We start from the raw sequence: 17,737 nt of genomic DNA, 5'->3' as shown, positions 1-17,737 counted from the left end.
CCCCATAACTTCAGACATGAAGTTATGCTCTTTACAGAGTCTCCTGGTGGTGACAGGCAGCACTAAGCCCATAGGATAAACCCGGTCACCAGCCAGGACCGGGACACATCTTCGGGCTTGTGTCCAGCACGAGGTCTCTAGCAGGCCTTCCAGCCTCGGCATCACTGCCTGGGGGCCTCGGTCTGCAGGGGTGCCGCAGTCCTGCCCGTGCAGCCTCTGCCACCTGGGAGCGACCTGTCCTGGACAACTCCTCAATGAGCGGCCCAGGGCCTCTTGAGGGGCAGGGGGACAATCCTGCCCGAGCCTTGTGGTCAGTGTGGCCGCGCCAGGGCTGCGACTGTGTCCAGAGCCTCTAGAGGGCTTCTTCCGTCATCTCCCCCACGCCATGCCCTGACCCCCGTCCTCTCACCTCACCACCCAAGGTCAAAGGGAAGTGTACCACTGACCACATCTCAGCCGCCGGTCCCTGGCTCAAGTTCCGTGGGCATCTGGACAACATCTCCAATAACCTGCTCATCGGTGCCATCAACATCGAAAATGGCAAGGCCAACTCCGTGCGCAATGCTGTCACCCAGGAGTTTGGTCCTGTCCCTGACACTGCCCGCTACTATAAGGTGGGTCCCATCGGTGGGGCCGGGGTGCAGGTGCAGGGAAGGGGTGCACCAATAAGGAGCCCACACCAATAGCTCTGCAGTTGGAGGATGCCCTGGTGCCACGGGGGCGGGGGGGGGGGCAGTCCTGTGTCCCCCTCACTATCTACCCCTGCCCTGTGCTCTGCTCCCCCACTGGGCCTTCCTCCAGAGCCTGCCTTTGTCCTGAGCACTGGGGCGGGTAGGCCACACCTCCCCACGCCCCTTGCAGACAGGGACTGAATCTGATCACCTCTGATTTCACCAGCCCTGGGGCAGCAGGTGACCTGTGATGCCCCCGAAGCCCCAGGGAAGGCAGGCAGGGGCCCCGTGTCCTCTCCCTCATACCCTCCCCACTTGCCTGACAGAAACACGGCATCCGGTGGGTGGTGATCGGAGATGAGAACTATGGTGAGGGCTCGAGCCGGGAGCATGCTGCGCTAGAGCCGCGCCACCTCGGGGGCCGGGCCATCATCACCAAGAGCTTTGCCAGGATCCACGGTAAGGTGGAACCCAGGTCCCACCACCTCCGCTTCCCCTCACCAGCAGCCCAGGCACGCAGCCTGCTGGTGGCGGACTCCGGCCTGGAGCCCACACGCCTGCTTTCCACCAGTCTCTGCCCCTCCTGAGTAGCATTGGGTCCGAGGCCCACAGCTTCCCAAGATGGGAACTGGCTTCCTAACGCATACCCAAGCAGTTGAAATCCAGGGCACGTGGTCAGAGGATTTTTCTGATCATGAATGTCCAGAAAGCCAACAGAGACCCAAACCGGCAGGCCTGCGGAGGGCTCTAGGCTGAAGGCACCCCGTTGTCGGGAGTGTAGCCAACCCGGTCCTGATGGCTCCGCTCAGTTGTCTCCAGGTGCAGGGCCAGGGAGCCTCTCCTAGAGCCCTACCTGGGCTTAGAAAAGGAAGTGCTCTAGGCTGGTGAGGTTCCTGCGTGGAGAAGGGAGGGACTGGCCCTGCCCTCTGTGGACTCCGTGTGCCCTCTGCCTTCCAGAAACCAACTTGAAGAAGCAGGGCTTGCTGCCCCTCACCTTCGCTGACCCAGCTGACTACAATAAGATTCATCCCGTGGACAAGTTGACCATCCAGGGCCTGAAAGACTTTGCTCCCGGCAAGGTCAGGGTGGTGGGGAAGGAGGGTGGGCCGACGACAGCCACTTTGCTTCTTCCCCTTACACCCACTTCTGGCCCCACATCCTTCTCCTCCCATGAGCCTTTGTTCCAGCTGGAAGGGCCCTTAAATTCTCCAGGGCCCTCATTAGTGCAGGCTTGGCTCTCGAAAGCCAACAGCCCACACCTAGCAGGACCCTCTGGGCCCTGGGAGTTAATGCCCCGAGCCCACACCTGCCCTTGATCTTGGTCAGCCTACTGGCCCCTGAGCCTCACCTTGGAGCACCCCACCTTCCTGACCTTCAGGCAGACGCCAGGGCCACGTTCCTAAGAGCCACTCCACCTCCCCCCACTCCCTACAGCCCCTAAAGTGCATCATCAAGCACCCCAATGGGACCCAAGAGACCATCCTCCTGAACCACACCTTCAACGAGACCCAGATCGAGTGGTTCCGCGCCGGCAGTGCTCTCAACAGGATGAAGGAACTGCAGCAGCAGTGAGATCCAGCCCAGCTCCCCTGCCCGCCTGCCTCTCGGACCCTGCAGTGGGGTCCCCAGTACAGCCCACGCGTCATCAGAACTGGATCTGCCCCGATCCAGCCATGGCTTCCTGCTCGAGACAGTGGGGTCAGACCTCCTGGCCTCCCTTCCCTCAACGGGCCGACTGACCCATGGTTGGGGGGGGGGGGGTATTCTTAAAGGAATGTTCCGGCTCCCCTGCCTTCCCGTTTTTAGCCTGTTTCAGATCTTGAGCAACTCCGTTCAACTGTATTTATTTTTGATGAGAAGACTCATCTAAAATTTTTCTCCCGCCTCATTTCACTGGTGGCTCAAGGATTTTAAAGAAACTTTACTCTTATGAAAAAATAAGAATCCACACTCAGTGTCCCCGTGTGAGAGTGGTGGTGTCCATACTCCGTACCGACTCCAGGGCTCAGGGTGGGTTTTTGTAGCAGTCAGCAGACGCTCCCGCTGGACCTGCCACTGCAGTGAAGGGCAAGTGACACAGTGGCCTGCCCACAGGGCAGCCTCCCCTCCCTGCACCCCAACATCTGCACAGCTTCCCTCACATTCCAGGAGGTAAGATCCAAGATGAATTGGATCCTGCCCTGCCCTGGGCACAGGGTCAGCCCCCTAGACACCCGAGCAGGGCACAGACCCAAGGCCACAGCCGGTCCAGGCTGTGCACGGTCCCCTGGCCCATGGCACCGGGTGGCGGGGGGGGACTTCCAGCTGCTCCTGGAGTGACGTCTGTACCCCGGTGCCCATGCCAGCTGAGGAGGCCAAGGAAGGAGGCGCACTCCATGGAGGGCACACGATTTGCCTGATAGAAATCCGGCGTCTGGTGGGCGCTAGAGAGCGGGTTCTGCAGGAGTGAAGCGGCAGGAGAAATCTGGAAAGCCATTCTGCTGAATAAACAATGCGGTGTTTGCCCTCGCTGGGGACCTGGCGTCACCAGCAGACCCCGAGTGTTCCTGGCGTGGCCAAGGTCTGAAAGTGACAGCTGTATGGCTGGTCACCAGTCCTGACCTTGCGCCAGCTAAGCTGACAGCCTCCACTTGGCTTGATGGCACTGGCTGGGCTGAGTCCAGGCCCCCACCTTCCAAACACCAGTGGGGGAGGAGAGGTGACAGGAGCTATAGCTACCCCAGGCTGGCCTCTCGCTCTTATTTTAGGGAGCCACCAAACTTAGCCCAGAGCCCAGCCTGAGACCGACAATGTCAACCCCCACATCCCCAGAAGTGGCCTGGGGAGAGGAGGACACGCTGTCTCAGCTGTGGCAACTTGGGGACCTTACATCACTGGTTCCTCCCTGACTGACGTGGCCTTGATTTATTAAACGTCTCTGGCAGAGATCCACAGGGACATTGGGGCCTCGGGGGAAGCTTGAGCAGGAGCAGGGCCAGGATGGCAAGGCACACACACTGCAGAGCTGGTGTCTTCACGGCCAGCGGCACCACCTCGCCAGGGGCTGGGCTGGGGTCTGCAGGACCGGGCAAGGTCTGCCATTGAGCCCCCGTGCTAGCTGCTGGTCCACCAGGACAGAAGGCCCAGGCCTGGCTCACTGATGGATCCCTGCCGGGGGTAGAGAAAAAACAGGCACGTTGCGTCTACCTTCGGGCCTCCAGCAGACTCAGGAGGCAGGGGGGCCACCCTCCTAGGTGCCCTACATGGGCCAAGGGAGTAGCAAGGCAAGCTCACTCCAGCCACAAGGACCTGGGGAGATCCAGGAGCCATGCAGCACCCAGCTGGCCACATGGGAACACAGCCCGGACTCCCCTCTCTGGCCCCAGCGAGGTCAGGTATCCTTCCGCAGCCCCAGGCCTGCCCAGACATGGGCACTGGCAGGCCGGTCCTGGGCATGCTCCAAGAAAGGCTCCAGAAAGGCCCAGCAACCCTGAGCCCCAGCCTCCAAACAGAGGAGATGCCCTCGGCCACCCAGATTTTTAACAGACAACCTGCGGCACATTATACCCGCAAACCCTACTAGCAGGCCCTGGAGATGCATCCTACTTTGTCACACGCCACTGTCTGACTTCTGAGGGCAGACACCAGGCTGGTCGCAGCTCTGCGGCCACCCCATGCCCACGGGGGCTCGGGTTCGGGAGCAGCCCCCACGGAGGGTCACCGGCCCCTGAACCCCCTCCCCAGCCTTGCTCTCTCCCTCAGCGCCTTGTCACCTGGCGTGGGCTCTGTCCCGACCGCAGGCAGGTCAGACACTGCTATCCCCCCCCCGGCGCCGTGGCAGCTTACCCCCCGCCACGAGCCTCAGGCCATGGCCAACGGGACAGGCTCCCCCAGGAAAGTGACCGCCTAAGACACACCCATGGGGACAGGGGTTCCAGGCAGGGAACCCCAAGTCAACACCCTAGGAAGTTGCTCCCGCCGCCCGGTTCCCCGCCACGCGGCGTCCGCACAGCTCACCACAAGTGTGTACGGAGCTTCCTTCTTTGGCAGCTCCTCACTGGAAGACGTGGCTTCAGCCGAGCTGGGCCCCGTGGGGGACGTGTCCACAAAGCTCTCATCCACCACCCGGAAGCGGATCTCCTCACCCGTGTCCATGTACAAGTCGTGTGCTCCTTCCTCTGTCTCGTACTCCCACACCCACACCTGCTCCGCCTCATCGCTGGGCGCGGCGCGGGTCAAGGCAACAACGGGGGCAAGGAGCCCACAGGAAACCCCATGAAAACCCAATTCTAGGGGGAGAGCTCCTTGGCTGGGGTGTCAAGGAGAAGCAAGGCCGGGCAAGGTGTGGGCTGCCACCAGAGCAGGAAGGAGGCTCAGGCGCAGAGCGAGTCTCACCTCTTGCCGCCCGGGGCCCTTTTCCCTGCGGGTCGGATTTGGGCCAACTGCCACATTCGGGCCTCTGCTCCACAAGCGGGGACGGGGCCAGGCCCGCCGTCTGTGCCTCAGGGTGCTGCATGCAGAACGGGGCGGTAGCAAGGCCTGGCTGCCTGGCCTGTCCTCGCGGGGCTGTCGCGAGGAGGGGACATGGCCACACACACGAGAAGTGCTTTCCACCGGCCACAGCCGGCCCTGCAGTGCTAGCCAAAGCCACCCCGTGTTCTCTCACAGTGCGACCCCACAGTCCTTTCCAGCCCTGCCCTGTGACAATGACCAGCACAAGGACCTTCCCGGGTTTCAGAAGGACAGATATGGCAAATGGAAGGTCACCGGCCCAAGGGCCCACAGCCAGCGGGAGGTCCAGCCAGGCAGGGCCAGGTTTTCTGACGAGTCCGAGTCCCGCACAGACCCTGCCCCTGGTCCGCCGCACATGCACACGGGCCCAGCCGCGGTGGCCTCGCCAGTGAGGGCAGCGCCCTGAAAACCCCTGCAAAGCCCCAGGCCCCTCGCTCAGCCCACGCAGAGCAGCCAGCGCGCCCTCTAATGGCGGCCCCAAGTGCCAGGTCCCCTGCTGGGCACTGTGGGCACAGTCCTGACAAGACAGGGTCCCTTCTGGTGAGCAGTCTCAGCGAGGACCCCAGAAACAGCCCCAGTGCAACAGGGCAAGGGCCAGCGTGGGGCAAAGGGGGAACCCAGCGGAGGGAAACAGCCCAGCCCAGCATCAGGCGCAGTCAAGCCCTCAAATGGCAGCCAACGGTACTGTTTGCACAGCAGGGAAGTAGGGAGGCGAGCCCCACAGGGCAAACCTCTCCAGGGTGAGGATTCTGGAGTGATCCCTGAGAGGACAACCTAAGCAAAGTGAACAGAGCACCACCTACATGCCCAGGCACGTGGACACCACAGTCAGCTTGGGAAGCACGGGCAGGTCACCACTTCCAAGGCACAAGTGCGGGCTGGGCAGTGGGCACGGAGGTCAGCAGTACTGGCCCACAGGAGCCGGGGTCACCCGAAGGAGCAGAGATTGTCCTTTGGAAAGACCTGAGCTCCCCTGTGCCCCACTTTAACCTTGGGAGGATACAACTTGGCTGGCTGCTGCAGAGACTCGGGGGGGATGAGAATGTCATCAAAGAACCCTAGAGAGACTGGAACAAATGAAGAAAGTGACAGCATGGGACATGGCAGTTGTCGCCATGGAAATGGGAACCCCCACCCCAACACACACACACCTCAGATCCCTGCGCCTCTACCTAGGCCATTTAGCCACCAAAACTTATGCTGGACACCATGCAAAATAGGGACTGGTGAGCACCTGGGCCCGAGGCCCTCTGTCTTGAGGAAGGCCTCACGGGGAAGCCCCCTGGCTGGCCAAGGCCCTGCATTGTTACATGAGCACGAGAGGGCTGCATATCCTCCACACACACAAGCTTCCCTGACAGCACAGCATCTGAATCTGACCCCCGCCCCCGACCATGTGGCCCAGCACAGAAGCTGAAGGGAGGCCTAGGCCGGGCCCCTTGCCCCGAGTGCTCCCAGGCCTCGTTACCGTGCACTCCCTCCGGGCTGCAGCCTTTGATCCTGCCGATCAGAATCTCATCCAGGAACGGATGGAACACCACATAGCGAAAATGGACTGGAAGTGAAGGAAGAGCGTCAGTGATGAGCAGGCACATGAGAGATGGCCCAGGCTTCCCAGGGCCGACCCCACTGGCTGGCCCACTGACCTGGACGCCCTGCAGCTACCCCGGAGTCTGCTGGGCACTCCACACCCCGTACCCCTGTGGGTCCAGACCCGCCAGCTGAGCTAGGGGGACCCACACCTCGTACCCCGCAAGGCCACAGCATAGCCCCCATAACAGGCCAGCAGCAGCGGCCCTGGACCCAAGGGCTGGCCCCCAAACCCAGCAGACAAGTCACTCCTGAACCCAGACTCTGGGCCGCAGATGACTCCATAGTCCACTCCCACTCTTCCTCTAGACTTACTCCCTTAAATTCTAAAATGGGCAGAAGCAACTGGCAAAGGGAGCCAGGTTTGGAAACAAGTTTTCTGTCTCCCTCTGATGGGAGTTTGCCCCAGGCATAGCTCTGACCTGGAACAGGATGCTAAAAGTGCCTGAGATTCAGGGGGGCCATGGGGAGGCAGAGGCAAGCACCCAACAAAAATTCCTCTGTGGGTTCTCAGGCCCTGCCCTAGGTGGTGGCGGTCACCACACCCCCGGGAAAGTATCAGGTGAGGTCTGTGCCCACATCACAGCCTGATCCCCAGGCCCGGCGGGAGCCGTTACCTCATCACTCCTGCCCCTTTGAGCCCCAAAAGGGTGAGCAGCATGGACCCCAACACCGCCAGAGCTAGCGAGCACACGAGGCTACTTCCTGCCAGTCATGCAGTGCCCATCGCAACCCACCCACACCAGTGGTCAAGGCTTCCCCGCTGTGACGATGGGGAAGCGGTTCGGACGGCTGCGCAGGCCGCTCAGCCACATGCCCTTCCACCCTGTTCTGCCGTGGGAAGACCCCGAGACTTTCGGGACCAGCAAACGGCCACAGGGTGGAATGTGCCTTCCTCTGGCAGCTTCCATCCCGAACACGGACTGCGGCCACTAGCCTACCCCGCCAACGCTGCCCAGGGCCAATAGGGCCCGGCGGCCCCGGCTCCCTCCAGGCTGCTTCTGCGCAGCCCCACCACGCAGGATGCCCGAGGAAAGCAGAGGGGGCAGGTGGTACCCCCTCCCTCCCTGTGACGAGCGTGCCATGCTGACCTTGCAGAGAGCAGATGAGGGCAGCCAGCGGTCACAAGTCCACAGGATGGAAAAACCCTGTCCCCCATGTGACCCAACGTTCAGCTCAGCTTAGCAAATCCCCACAGAGCCTCCCACCAAGTGTGTGCCAGGGCCGGTTTGGGCCCTGGGCTTATGGCGGCAGAATGGCAGGTGGTCTCGTGCCCAGGGAGCTCGAGTCTGGAACAGCCACAGCCGAAGGCACATGGTGGTCAATCCAAGCACCCACCAACATGTGAGCGGATGAACGTCACGCAGTCTATCTGTATAATGGAATATTACTCGGTCTTAAAAAGGGAGTACAGACACACGGAATGACACGGATGAACCTCAAGGATGCTATGCTACGTGAAATAAACCAGTTACAGGGATCCCTGGGTAGCGCAGCGGTTCGGTGCCTGCCTTTGGCCCAGGGCGCGATCCTGGAGACCCGGGATCGAATCCCACATCGGGCTCCCGGTGCATGGAGCCTGCTTCTCCCTCTGCCTGTGTCTCTGCCTCTCTCTCTGTGACTATCATAAATAAATAATAATTTAAAAAAATAAATAAATAAATAAACTAGTTACAGAAGACCGCATACTGTGCGATTCCATTTATCCAAAATGTCCAGATTAGGCGAATCCAGACACAGAGGGTAGATCAGTGGTTGCCAGCGGCTGGAGGAGGGGGAATGAGGAGTGACTGATAGGTGCGTGGTTTCTTTTTGAGGTGGGGAAAATGTTCTGGAATTAGATCATGGTGATGGTTGCACAGCTCTATGAATATCTTAAGAGCTACTGAATCGTAAGCTTTACAAGGGTGAATTTTGTGGCATGTAAATTAGATCTCAATTAAAAACAAAAAGGAGGCCACAGCCCAGTGGGAGGGCCAGCCGGGGCAATGCTGTATTTGGAGCCATCTCCCAAGAGCCCCACCTAAAGTTCCAGGGTGTTTCATGGGCAGACGGGAAGCCTGGAAAGCCAGAACGGGTGGGTCTGCAGGGTCAGTAAGAGGAAGACCTTGTCCCAGGAGAAGCAGGTCTGCCTGGGGACGTGGTGAGTTTGTGCTAAGGGCAGACACTGTCCCCCCTTATGTGCAGTAACCCAGAGAAAAATTCACAGACACAGAAAGTACAATGGTGAGGGTGCCTGGTGGCTCAGTGGTTGAGTATCTGCCTTCGGCTCAGGCTGTGATCCCAAGATCCTGGGATCGAGTCCTGCACTGGGCCCCTAACAGGGAGCCTGCTTCCCCCTCTACCTGTGTCTCTGCCTCTCTGTGTGTGACTCTCATGAATAAATAAAATCTGGGACGCCTGGGTGGCTCAGTGGTTGGGCACCTGCCCCTGGCTCAGGGCATGACCCTGCAGTCTCAGGATCGAGTCCCACATCAGGCTCCCTGCCTGGAGACTGCTTCTCCCTCTGCCTACACCTCAGCCTTTCTCTGTGTCTTTCATGAATACGTAAATAAAGTCTTTAAAAAGTAAAAAAATAAAATAAAATAAAATAAAATCTAAAAAAAAAAAGTACAATAGTGGACTCCAGGGCCCTGGAGAGGGGTGGAATGAAGGCAGAATGCTTAAGAGGGACAGAGTGTGAGTCTGGAAGGATTGAAAGGTTGGTGGTGGGATCCCTGGGTGGCGCAGCGGTTTGGCGCCTGCCTTTGGCCCAGGGCGCGATCCTGGAGACCCGGGATCGAATCCCACATCAGGCTCCCGGTGCATGGAGCCTGCTTCTCCCTCTGCCTGTGTCTCTGCCTCTCTCTTTCTCTCTGTATGACTATCATAAAAAAAAAAAAAAAAAAAAAAGGTTGGTGGTGATTCCACAACGATGACTGTACACGATGCCACTGAGCTGTGCACTAAAAATAGTTAAGATGGTAAATTTTACGTTATACGTATTGTAGCACAACTTAGGGGAAAAAACAATGGAACAAAGCAAATGGCGGGCACGACACCAGTCCCAGCTCAGAGCAAGGCAGGGGTGGCAGGGCCAGTCAAGAGGGGCTCCCCTGGGGGAGGCCAGGTCTGGCCAGCCTCGGGAGCATGGGGCACATGGCACTGGCACCTGTTACAGTGACAAGAGAAGAGGCTAAACGGGGCTTGGGGTTACAAGTCACAAAGGCGCACTTTGTGGAGACTCCTGCTGAGACAAGTGATGCAATCTGGCCCCGGCGGTGAGGGGGGGAGGAGGGTTGGAAGTACAAGGCAATAAGCAAAAGAAGAGTCCTCAAGCCAAAAGTAGAGGCAGGTATGGAGAAGGCCTGCTCCGCACACGCTGGCCACAGCCCTGGGTGAGGCAGTGGAGGGGGTGGCGGCCGGAATGGGCTGGGGAGGAAGGTCAGTCTTGACACGTGGTGATCCCCACGTGACACATGCTATGATCCCCACAACATAGCACCACCCCATGCGGTGCTCTGTGGCCCAGGCCGGGCTTCACAGCTGCACGTGGTGACCCCATTTTACAGATAAGGAACCCGAGACCGAGAGAGGCAAGTTACCTGCTCAAGGTCCACACGGGAGCGGGGGGAGGAGGCGGGGGAAGCAGAATTAAATCCAGGACCGTGTGACCTGCCCTAATCCTCACACCTGTTCCCAAGGACACAGGGGGCCCAGGGTGAACTAGGGTTGGGGGACAGTGAAAATCTTACACCAAGTGGCAGAAACAACCAAATGAAAGAACAGAACTTCAATTTTAACTTTTCCCTCCCAGTTTTCCTTGAAGTTCCGGCACCTCTTACCACTCGTCTCCAGAACACCACCTAAAGGCAGAGACTGGGCTTGGCTGGAGTGCGTCCTTCTCTGTAAAGAGGCCCTGTGGTCTTATTTTCACGTCACCATTTTACTTTTCTGCCAAATGTTCCGAGCGCGTGCCAATCCAGCCTGTTTCCTAGGGCTGCCCGCAGAGCTTGGCGATGTCTCTGTGGACTCGAGTGTGGACACAGACACCAGGCAGCCTCATGGCGCGTTCTGGAATGCTCCACATCTCTGTGCCCAGAGGCTGACGGAGACGGGGCTCCTCACACTTCCTCATGCGAGCAGCACCCAGCTCCTCGTTCTAATGCGTGTGGGTTCACCTCCAGAGGCTGAGATTCACAGGCCTGAGCGCCAAGCTGATGGCCAGCTGCAGGCCTACACTCTGGTTAGCCCTGAACCACCTCAGGGGCCCCCTTGCCCTCTGCTTCTGATGTGGCTGGGTCCTGGGAGGAGAGGGAAGGGTCCCCACTCCCTCCCTGAGAACTCTAGCCAAGGTGACGCCCTCCCTACACATCCAGGTCTGGTAACCAACCTTCCCTTTCGGGAGCACACCCCTTTGCTGTGACTGCAGCGCCTCCTATTGAGAGGTGGAATCTATTTTTCCTTCACTCACCGCCAGCCTCAGCCAGGAGTCCTGCTCTGGCCAATGGGATTTAGGCAGAGGCTTGAAAAGCTGCTCCTACAGGGGCTCGGCTGCACCATGGTGCCTTGATCTCCGGGAAGGAAAGATGAGACCATGTGCAGCAGAGATGAGCCACCCTCGTGCCCACCCCTGACCAACCAGTCTGCCAACCACCAGACACAGGAGGCCACCCTACCCCACCCAGCCCTGGACAGGCCAGCCCGGAAGAACTCATTTAGCAGATCCCAAAATCAGGAGAAATAGTTCAAATCGATGAGTCACTGAGCCCCATGTGCCAAGGTCCCGTCCAAAGACCTTTGCACATATTGATTTATTATTCTCACAACGTCCTGTGATATAAAATCTACTGTTAACTACATCTCACAGCAAGGAAACAGGCACGGAGTGGTTAGTCTCACAGCACGTAATCGGCAGAGCTGGCACTGGAATCCAGGGGCTACACGTACTCATTATGTCCCAGGGCCCCTTAAAGTCCCCTCCCTCCAACCTGCCTCCTCCCCAAGACAGATCCACTCCCCTCTGCTCTCCACACTTTTATTTTATTTTTTTTTAAGATTTTATTTTTAAGTAATCCCTATACCCAATGTGGGTCTTGAACTCACAATCCTAAGATCAAGAGTCACACGCTGTACCAAATGAGCAAGCCAGGTGCCCCTGCTCCCCACCCCCACTTTTAACCCAACACTGACCATGCCAGTGTCACCCGACACCTGTCTGGCCACCCCCCAACCAGAACTGAGCAGCCTGAGGACCAGGAAGAGCAGAGCTTGGTAATAAGCGAGACCACAGGGGGCACAGACTCGGAGCCACAATCTCAGAGCCAGAGAGGCCTCAAGAATGGTCTTGTGCAGGGCCTCTGGGAGGCTCAGTCAGTTAAGTGATGGACTCTTAGCCCAGCTCAGGTCTTGATCTCAGGGTCATGAGATCAGTCTCTCGCTCTCTCAAATAAACCAATAAATCCTTAAAAAAGAAAAAGAAAAGGCAGCCCAGCTGGCTCAGCGATTTGACACCTGCCTTCGGCCCAGGGCATGATCCTGGGGTCCCGGGATTGAGTCCCACATCGGGGACTTCTCTCTCTGCCTGTGTCTCTCCCTCTCTCTCTCTCTTTGTCTCTCATGAATAAATAAATAAAATCTTAAAAAAAAAAGAAAAGAAAAAGAATCACCTTGTCCACCATTTCTTATAGACAAGGAAACTGAGCCCCAGACGGGAAGATTCTGTTCACTGTCACACAGTCCATCGCAGGCAGAGTCAGGACTAGGCCTCAGGTCTCCCAATCCCTAGACCAGGATTCCCACAACCAAAAATCCCAAGGAGGAAAAGGCACCTACCTTTGGTGTGCGATGCGCCATCCCCTGGGAACACATAGGCGTCCTCCAGCCTGGTGATGTCAAACAGACAGATGCAGAGCCCCACGCTGTACACGACCTATGGGCATCAACGTACGTACATATATACGTACAAATGCGCACGCACACAGAGGACACAGAGGCCCAGCTCCCCAGCATTCTCTCCTGAGACCCTCACCACTCAGGGCAGCTAGAAACGAGTTGGGGCACCGTCTGAGGTATCCAAGGGTAAGGAGCCTCCAAAGGATGTGGCACTCTGGAAGGAGGAGGGCCTTTGTGACAAGACAGATCCAGGTTACAGCACCAGTTCCACCACCCACTATGTGACCTCCAAGGTCACTTCTCTGAGCTTCAGTTTCCCCCATCTGCAAAAATGGACCAACCAGGCTACAGGTGTATTAAATAACAAGAGGTAATGGATGTGACACCCATGCCAGCATCTGGCTCATATGCTGGAAGTAGTAACAGTCAGTCAACACAGATCACTATTATTACCAGTAAGGATCACTGGCAGGGAAACCCTAAACCTACACTCACCAAAATCTCCAGCTCTTGCTGGAGCTCATGGCTCAGTGAGTGTCAGAGTCCAGGCTAAACCCCACCTGCTCACAAAGTATCAGGCACACAGCCGTGGCCACAGGGACTGAGGGTGGCAGAGGGACACGTGCCCGAGGCTCTGAGACTAGACACAGGGCATCTCATACCCCATGCCCACCATGCCCCAAATCACCAGCCTGCTTACCTGCCACCAGTGTCATCACCTCCCAATACAGACCCTGCAGGACTGTTCAAGGATTAGCAAGAAGCTAAGAAGAGAATTCCAAGTCCGGGCCGGACCTCACCACAATGAGCCACAGGGCCTGGCTGCCTTGCACAAGATCTGTGCCCTTGGGAGGCCTGAATGGCTCAGCGGTTGAGAATCTGCCTTTGGCTCAGAACGTGATCCCAGAGTTCTGGGATCGTGTCCCGCATTGGGTACCTGCATGGAGCCTGCTTCTCCCTCTGCCTGTCTCTCCGCCTCTCTTTGTGTGTCTCTCATAATTAAATAAATAAAATCTTTAAAAAAAAAAAAAAAAAAAAAAGATCTGTGCCCTTGGCCAGACCACAGACCTCTTCTGTGCAGCTTCCTCTCAAATGATTCTAATATAAAAGACTCGTCTGAACAGGTCCCTGAAGGACCCATACCCCAAAGGGCTACATTCCCTTCTTGGACTTTTAACAGCTCTTTTTTTTTTTTTTTTTTTTTTTTAAGATTTATTTATTTATGATAGACAGAGAGAGAGAGAGGCAGAGACACAGGAGGAGGGAGAAGCAGGCTCCATGCCAGGAGCCCGACGTGGGACTTGATCCTGGGACTCCAGGATCGTGCCCTGGGCCAAAGGCAGGCGCTAAACCGCTGAGTCACCCAGGGATCCCTTTTAACAGCTTTTTTTTTTTTTTTTTTTTTACCTTCTTGGACTTTTCACACCTTCTGTCACCACTATGCTCACACTTCATCCCTCCACTGACCGCCCCTACCTTCTACCTCACAACATAACTGGAAGCCAATCACTAAGGACTTCATGAGTTCTCTCCACCAACAGCTGCATACAACTCCCTTCCATGATCTCAGCCTCTATCTACAGAAGGGACTGGTCTCCTGTCTAAAGCCAGCCAACCTTCCTCTTGCTCCTTCTCAGCCTATCACCTCCTGCTATTCTACAGATGAAAATCAATACTTCCATGACATCCTGCAGGCCCCATGTGGCTTGGCTCCTGCCACCTTTCCAGCTTACTCTCCTCTCTTCCTCTCCAGGCCACACAAGTCCTCCTCCAGGTTATGATGGATGAAATATTCCCTCCTGCCGCAGGGCCTTTACACATGCAGTTTCCTTTGCCTGCCCAACTCTTCTCTCTGCACAGCCCTTTCCCACTCTCAAAAATGAATCTCCAGGGTACCTGGGTAGCTCTGTTGGTGAAGCATCTGCTTTGGGCTCAGGTCATGATCCCAGGGTCCTAGGATTGAGTCCCAAGTCAGGCTCCCTGCTCAGCAGAGAGTGCTTCTCCCTCCCCCTCTGCCCCCCACCGTGCTTGTGCTCTCTCTTTTTCTCTTTCAAATAAATAAAATCTTCATTTTTAAAAAAGATTTTATTTATTTATTCATGAGACACAGAGAGAGAAAGAGGCAGAGACACAGGCAGAGGGGGAAGCAAGCTCCCTGCAGGGCGCCCGATGTGGGACTGGATCCCAGGACTCCAGGATCACGCCCTGGGCCGAAGGCAGGCGCTAAACTGCTGAGCAGTTTAGTCAGGCATCCCAAAATCTTCATTTTTTAAAAAAGATATATTTATTGGGACACCTGAGTGGCTCAGTGGTTGAGCATCTGCCTTTGGCTCAGGGCATGATCCCAGACTCCTGGGATTGAGTCCCACATCGGGTTCCTTGCATGGAGCCTGCTTCTCCTCCCTCTGCCTGTGTCTCTGCCTCTCTTTCTGTGTCTATCATGAATAAATAAATAAAATCTTTAAAAAAAAAAAAAAGATATATTTAACAGAGAGAGAGAATGCGTGCGCTCCTTGCATGGAGCCTGCTTCTCCCTCTGCCTGGGTCTCTGCCTGTGTCTCTCATGAATCAATAAATAAAATCTTAAAAAAAAAAAAAAAAAGAATAAAGAATAAATCTCCTGATAGTTAACTCTATTTTTTGCGAGACAGAGACAGCACGAGAGAGCATGAGCAGGGAGGAGAGGGAGAAGCAGACACCTCACTGAGCAGGGAGCTGAATGTGGGGCTCAATCCCAAGACGCTGTGATCAGGAGCTGAAGGCCGGCGGATGCTTCAGGGACGAAGCCACCCAGGGGCCCCTTAATGATGGTTAACTCTAAACCACTGTCCATCTTCACAGACACAGTGTGTGACAGCCATTATTATTTCCATTTTACAAATGGAAACTGAGGCCCAGAGCGGGTAATCCAACAGGGTGCAATCTGGCATTTCCCCAGTTTCTGTTTTGACTCCAACATCCCACGTGCAGGTGAAGTAACTGAGCTCGGAGAGGTTAAGCTACTTGTCCAAGGCCAGGGTTTGGCGTGACCGGGGAGGCCTGCAGCGGGCAGGAGGGCAGCGCTGGGCCTCCCGTGCCAGGGCCTGTCAGCGACCCCGTGGGCCCCGGTACCTTGTTGGCCAACTTTTTGTTCAGCTCCTCGGCAATGGAGTCGTTGAGCTTCCTCTCAAACTGCCACGGGGGAATCCGCACGGTGTCCACCATCTCCACCAGGACGAACATCGCGCCTGCGCCGGGGCCCTGGGGGCGGGAGGCTCAGTCACGCGCCGTGTGGGGCGGTGGGCATTCCCGAACCCCCTCGGGCCGGTCCCCACCGCTGAGCGCCCCCCACGCACACACCCAGGCCCGCGGAGGGGCTGCGCGGTGCGGCGCCGGGTACCCCGTGCGGGGCGTGCGCCGCCTCTGCAAACTGAGGAAACTGAGGCTCAGCAGGAGACGCCCTCGCTCCAGCGAGAGAGCGCGAGCACCCGCCGCACGACCCGGTCCCGCCACGCGCCACGCGCCGCCACGCACCGCGCTCCCACGCGCAGCCGACTTCGGGCGAGATTCCGAATCCCGTCGCTTCCGGAGAACAGACCAATAAGAAGCCTCTGCCCGCCCCCCAACGCGACGCGGCGCGACGTAGGGCGGGGCCTCCCCGTGGGCCCCCGCGGAGCCGGCCGCCCTTCCACCGCGCTTCCTGGTTGCTAGGCAACGTGGGCGCGATCCCGACCTCACCTGCCCCGCGGGGATGTCGCTCTTTCTCCCGGTCCCCGGCGGAGCGGTGCGCTGCGCCCGGCCAGAGGGATCCTCTCAAAAGCCGACACAGTTTGCTTAGACCCCTTCAGGACCCTGGAAGCGGGAGATTTATCTGGAAAGGAGCAGGCGGGACCTTTCTAGGGTGATAGGAATGTTTCCTATCTTCTTCTAGGGGGGTGGGTTACACAGGTGGGGGCCTGGCAGTCAGTAGGGCATCCAGCTCTTGTTAACAGGGTTGTGAGTTCAAGCCCTACATTGGGCATAGAGGTTACTTAAAAATAAAACCTTAAAAAAAAAAACAAAAAAAACCAACGCATCAAACTTGACAGTTAAGATCCTTGCACTTAAGTAGGCAGATTACATCTCAATTGAAAAAATGATCATTGGGGATCCCTGGGTGGCTCAGTGGTGGCTCCGCGGTTTAGCGCCTGCCTTGGGCCAGCTGAGGGCGTGATCCTGGGCTCTGGGGATGGAGTCCCGCATGGGGCTCCCTGCCTGTACCGAGCCTGCTTCTCCTTCTGCCTGTCTCTGCCTCTATTTCTCTCTGTGTTTCTCATGAATATATAAATAAATAATCTTAAATAAAGAAAAGAAAAGTGATCATGAATTGGGACCAAAAAAACAACCCCAGTACCTTCCCACTAAATTAGTAATAAAGTCTGAAACTTTGAAGCACCTGGCTGGCTCAGTCCATGGAGTGTGGGATGATCTCCAGGTTGTGGATTCGAGCCACACCTTGGGCGTAGAAATTACTTAAATAAATTGAGGCTCCTGGGTGGCTCAGTCAGTTAAGCATCTGACTTCAGCTCAGGTTATGATCTCAGGGTCCTGGGAAAGAGCTTCGTGTTGGGCTCCCTGCTCAACACGAGCAGTGTGAAGTCAGCTTCTCCCTCTGCTTCTCCCCCACCCCTTCCCGCTGCTCGTGTGCTCTCTCTAATAACAAATAAATATCTTTTTTTTAAGATTTTATTTATTTATTCATGAGAGATACACAGAGAGAGGCAGGGACACAGACAGAAGGAGAAGCAGGCTCCATGCAGGGGGCCCAATGCAGGACTCCATTCCAGGACCTGGGGATCACGACCAGAGCTGAAGGCAAACGCTCAACCACTGAGTCACTCAGGCACCCCAATAAATAAATATCTTAATAATAAATAAGTCCAGGGATCCTTGGGTGGCTCAGCGGTTTGGCGCCTGCCTTTGGCCCAGGGCCCGGTCCTGGAATCCCGGGACCGAGTCCCGCATCCGGCTCCCTGCATGGAGCCTGCTTCTCCCTCTGCCTGTGTCTCTGCCTCTCTGTCTGTGTGTGTCTATCATGAATAAATAAATAAATAAATAAGTCTTTAAAAAATAATAATAATAAATAAGTCCAA

The 17,737-nt window shown here is 56.8% G+C and overlaps 2 protein-coding genes across 5 annotated transcripts in view; one reads left to right on the top strand and one right to left on the bottom strand.

The window, feature by feature from the left end:
- Positions 1 to 2,628, top strand: part of ACO2 (aconitase 2) — a 53,427-nt gene extending 50,799 nt beyond the window's left edge. For both annotated transcript variants that reach the window (XM_041754444.1, XM_041754445.1), the window contains exons 15-18: positions 423 to 614; positions 998 to 1,130; positions 1,629 to 1,750; positions 2,106 to 2,628. In XM_041754444.1, the coding sequence (XP_041610378.1) occupies positions 423 to 614; positions 998 to 1,130; positions 1,629 to 1,750; positions 2,106 to 2,243 (585 nt within the window). In that variant the 3' untranslated portion in view covers positions 2,244 to 2,628. The remainder of the gene's footprint in view (positions 1 to 422; positions 615 to 997; positions 1,131 to 1,628; positions 1,751 to 2,105) is intronic.
- Positions 2,500 to 16,206, bottom strand: POLR3H (RNA polymerase III subunit H). Of its 3 annotated transcripts, XR_005987732.1 has the most exons (8): positions 15,966 to 16,133; positions 15,738 to 15,866; positions 12,567 to 12,663; positions 6,631 to 6,717; positions 6,166 to 6,229; positions 4,668 to 4,869; positions 2,902 to 3,818; positions 2,500 to 2,726 (listed from the first exon to the last, which is right to left on the bottom strand). XR_005987732.1 is itself a non-coding variant. In XM_041754447.1 (7 exons), the coding sequence occupies exons 2-7, from the start codon at positions 15,846 to 15,848 to the stop codon at positions 3,765 to 3,767; spliced, it is 615 nt and encodes a 204-aa protein (XP_041610381.1). In that variant the 5' UTR covers positions 15,849 to 15,866; positions 16,140 to 16,206; the 3' UTR covers positions 2,500 to 3,764. The 3 variants fall into 3 exon arrangements, 2 of the variants coding, with proteins under 2 accessions (XP_041610381.1, XP_041610380.1); XM_041754447.1 differs by lacking the exon at positions 15,966 to 16,133 and adding an exon at positions 16,140 to 16,206 and having other exon boundaries at positions 2,500 to 3,818; XM_041754446.1 differs by having other exon boundaries at positions 2,500 to 3,818.
- Between the last annotated feature and the right edge of the window lie 1,531 nt (positions 16,207 to 17,737).

This window comes from Vulpes lagopus, chromosome 5, assembly GCF_018345385.1.
Source record: "Vulpes lagopus strain Blue_001 chromosome 5, ASM1834538v1, whole genome shotgun sequence".
Classification (NCBI taxonomy): Eukaryota; Metazoa; Chordata; class Mammalia; order Carnivora; family Canidae; genus Vulpes; species Vulpes lagopus.
Note: the sequence above shows the minus strand (reverse complement) of the source record. Positions and strands in the feature narration are given on the sequence as shown.

Bases quoted from the DNA above. Each gene is read 5' to 3' on its own strand.
- POLR3H (XM_041754447.1), bottom strand. From the start codon at position 15,848: ATGTTCGTCCTGGTGGAGATGGTGGACACCGTGCGGATTCCCCCGTGG. The intron at 12,664-15,737 runs GTACCGGGGCCC...TGATGCCCATAG, and splicing joins ACAAAAAGTTGGCCAACAAG to GTCGTGTACAGCGTGGGGCT. The intron at 3,819-4,667 runs GTGAGCTGTGCG...TACCCCCGGCAG, and splicing joins AAGCTCCGTACACACTTGTG to GGATCCATCAGTGAGCCAGG.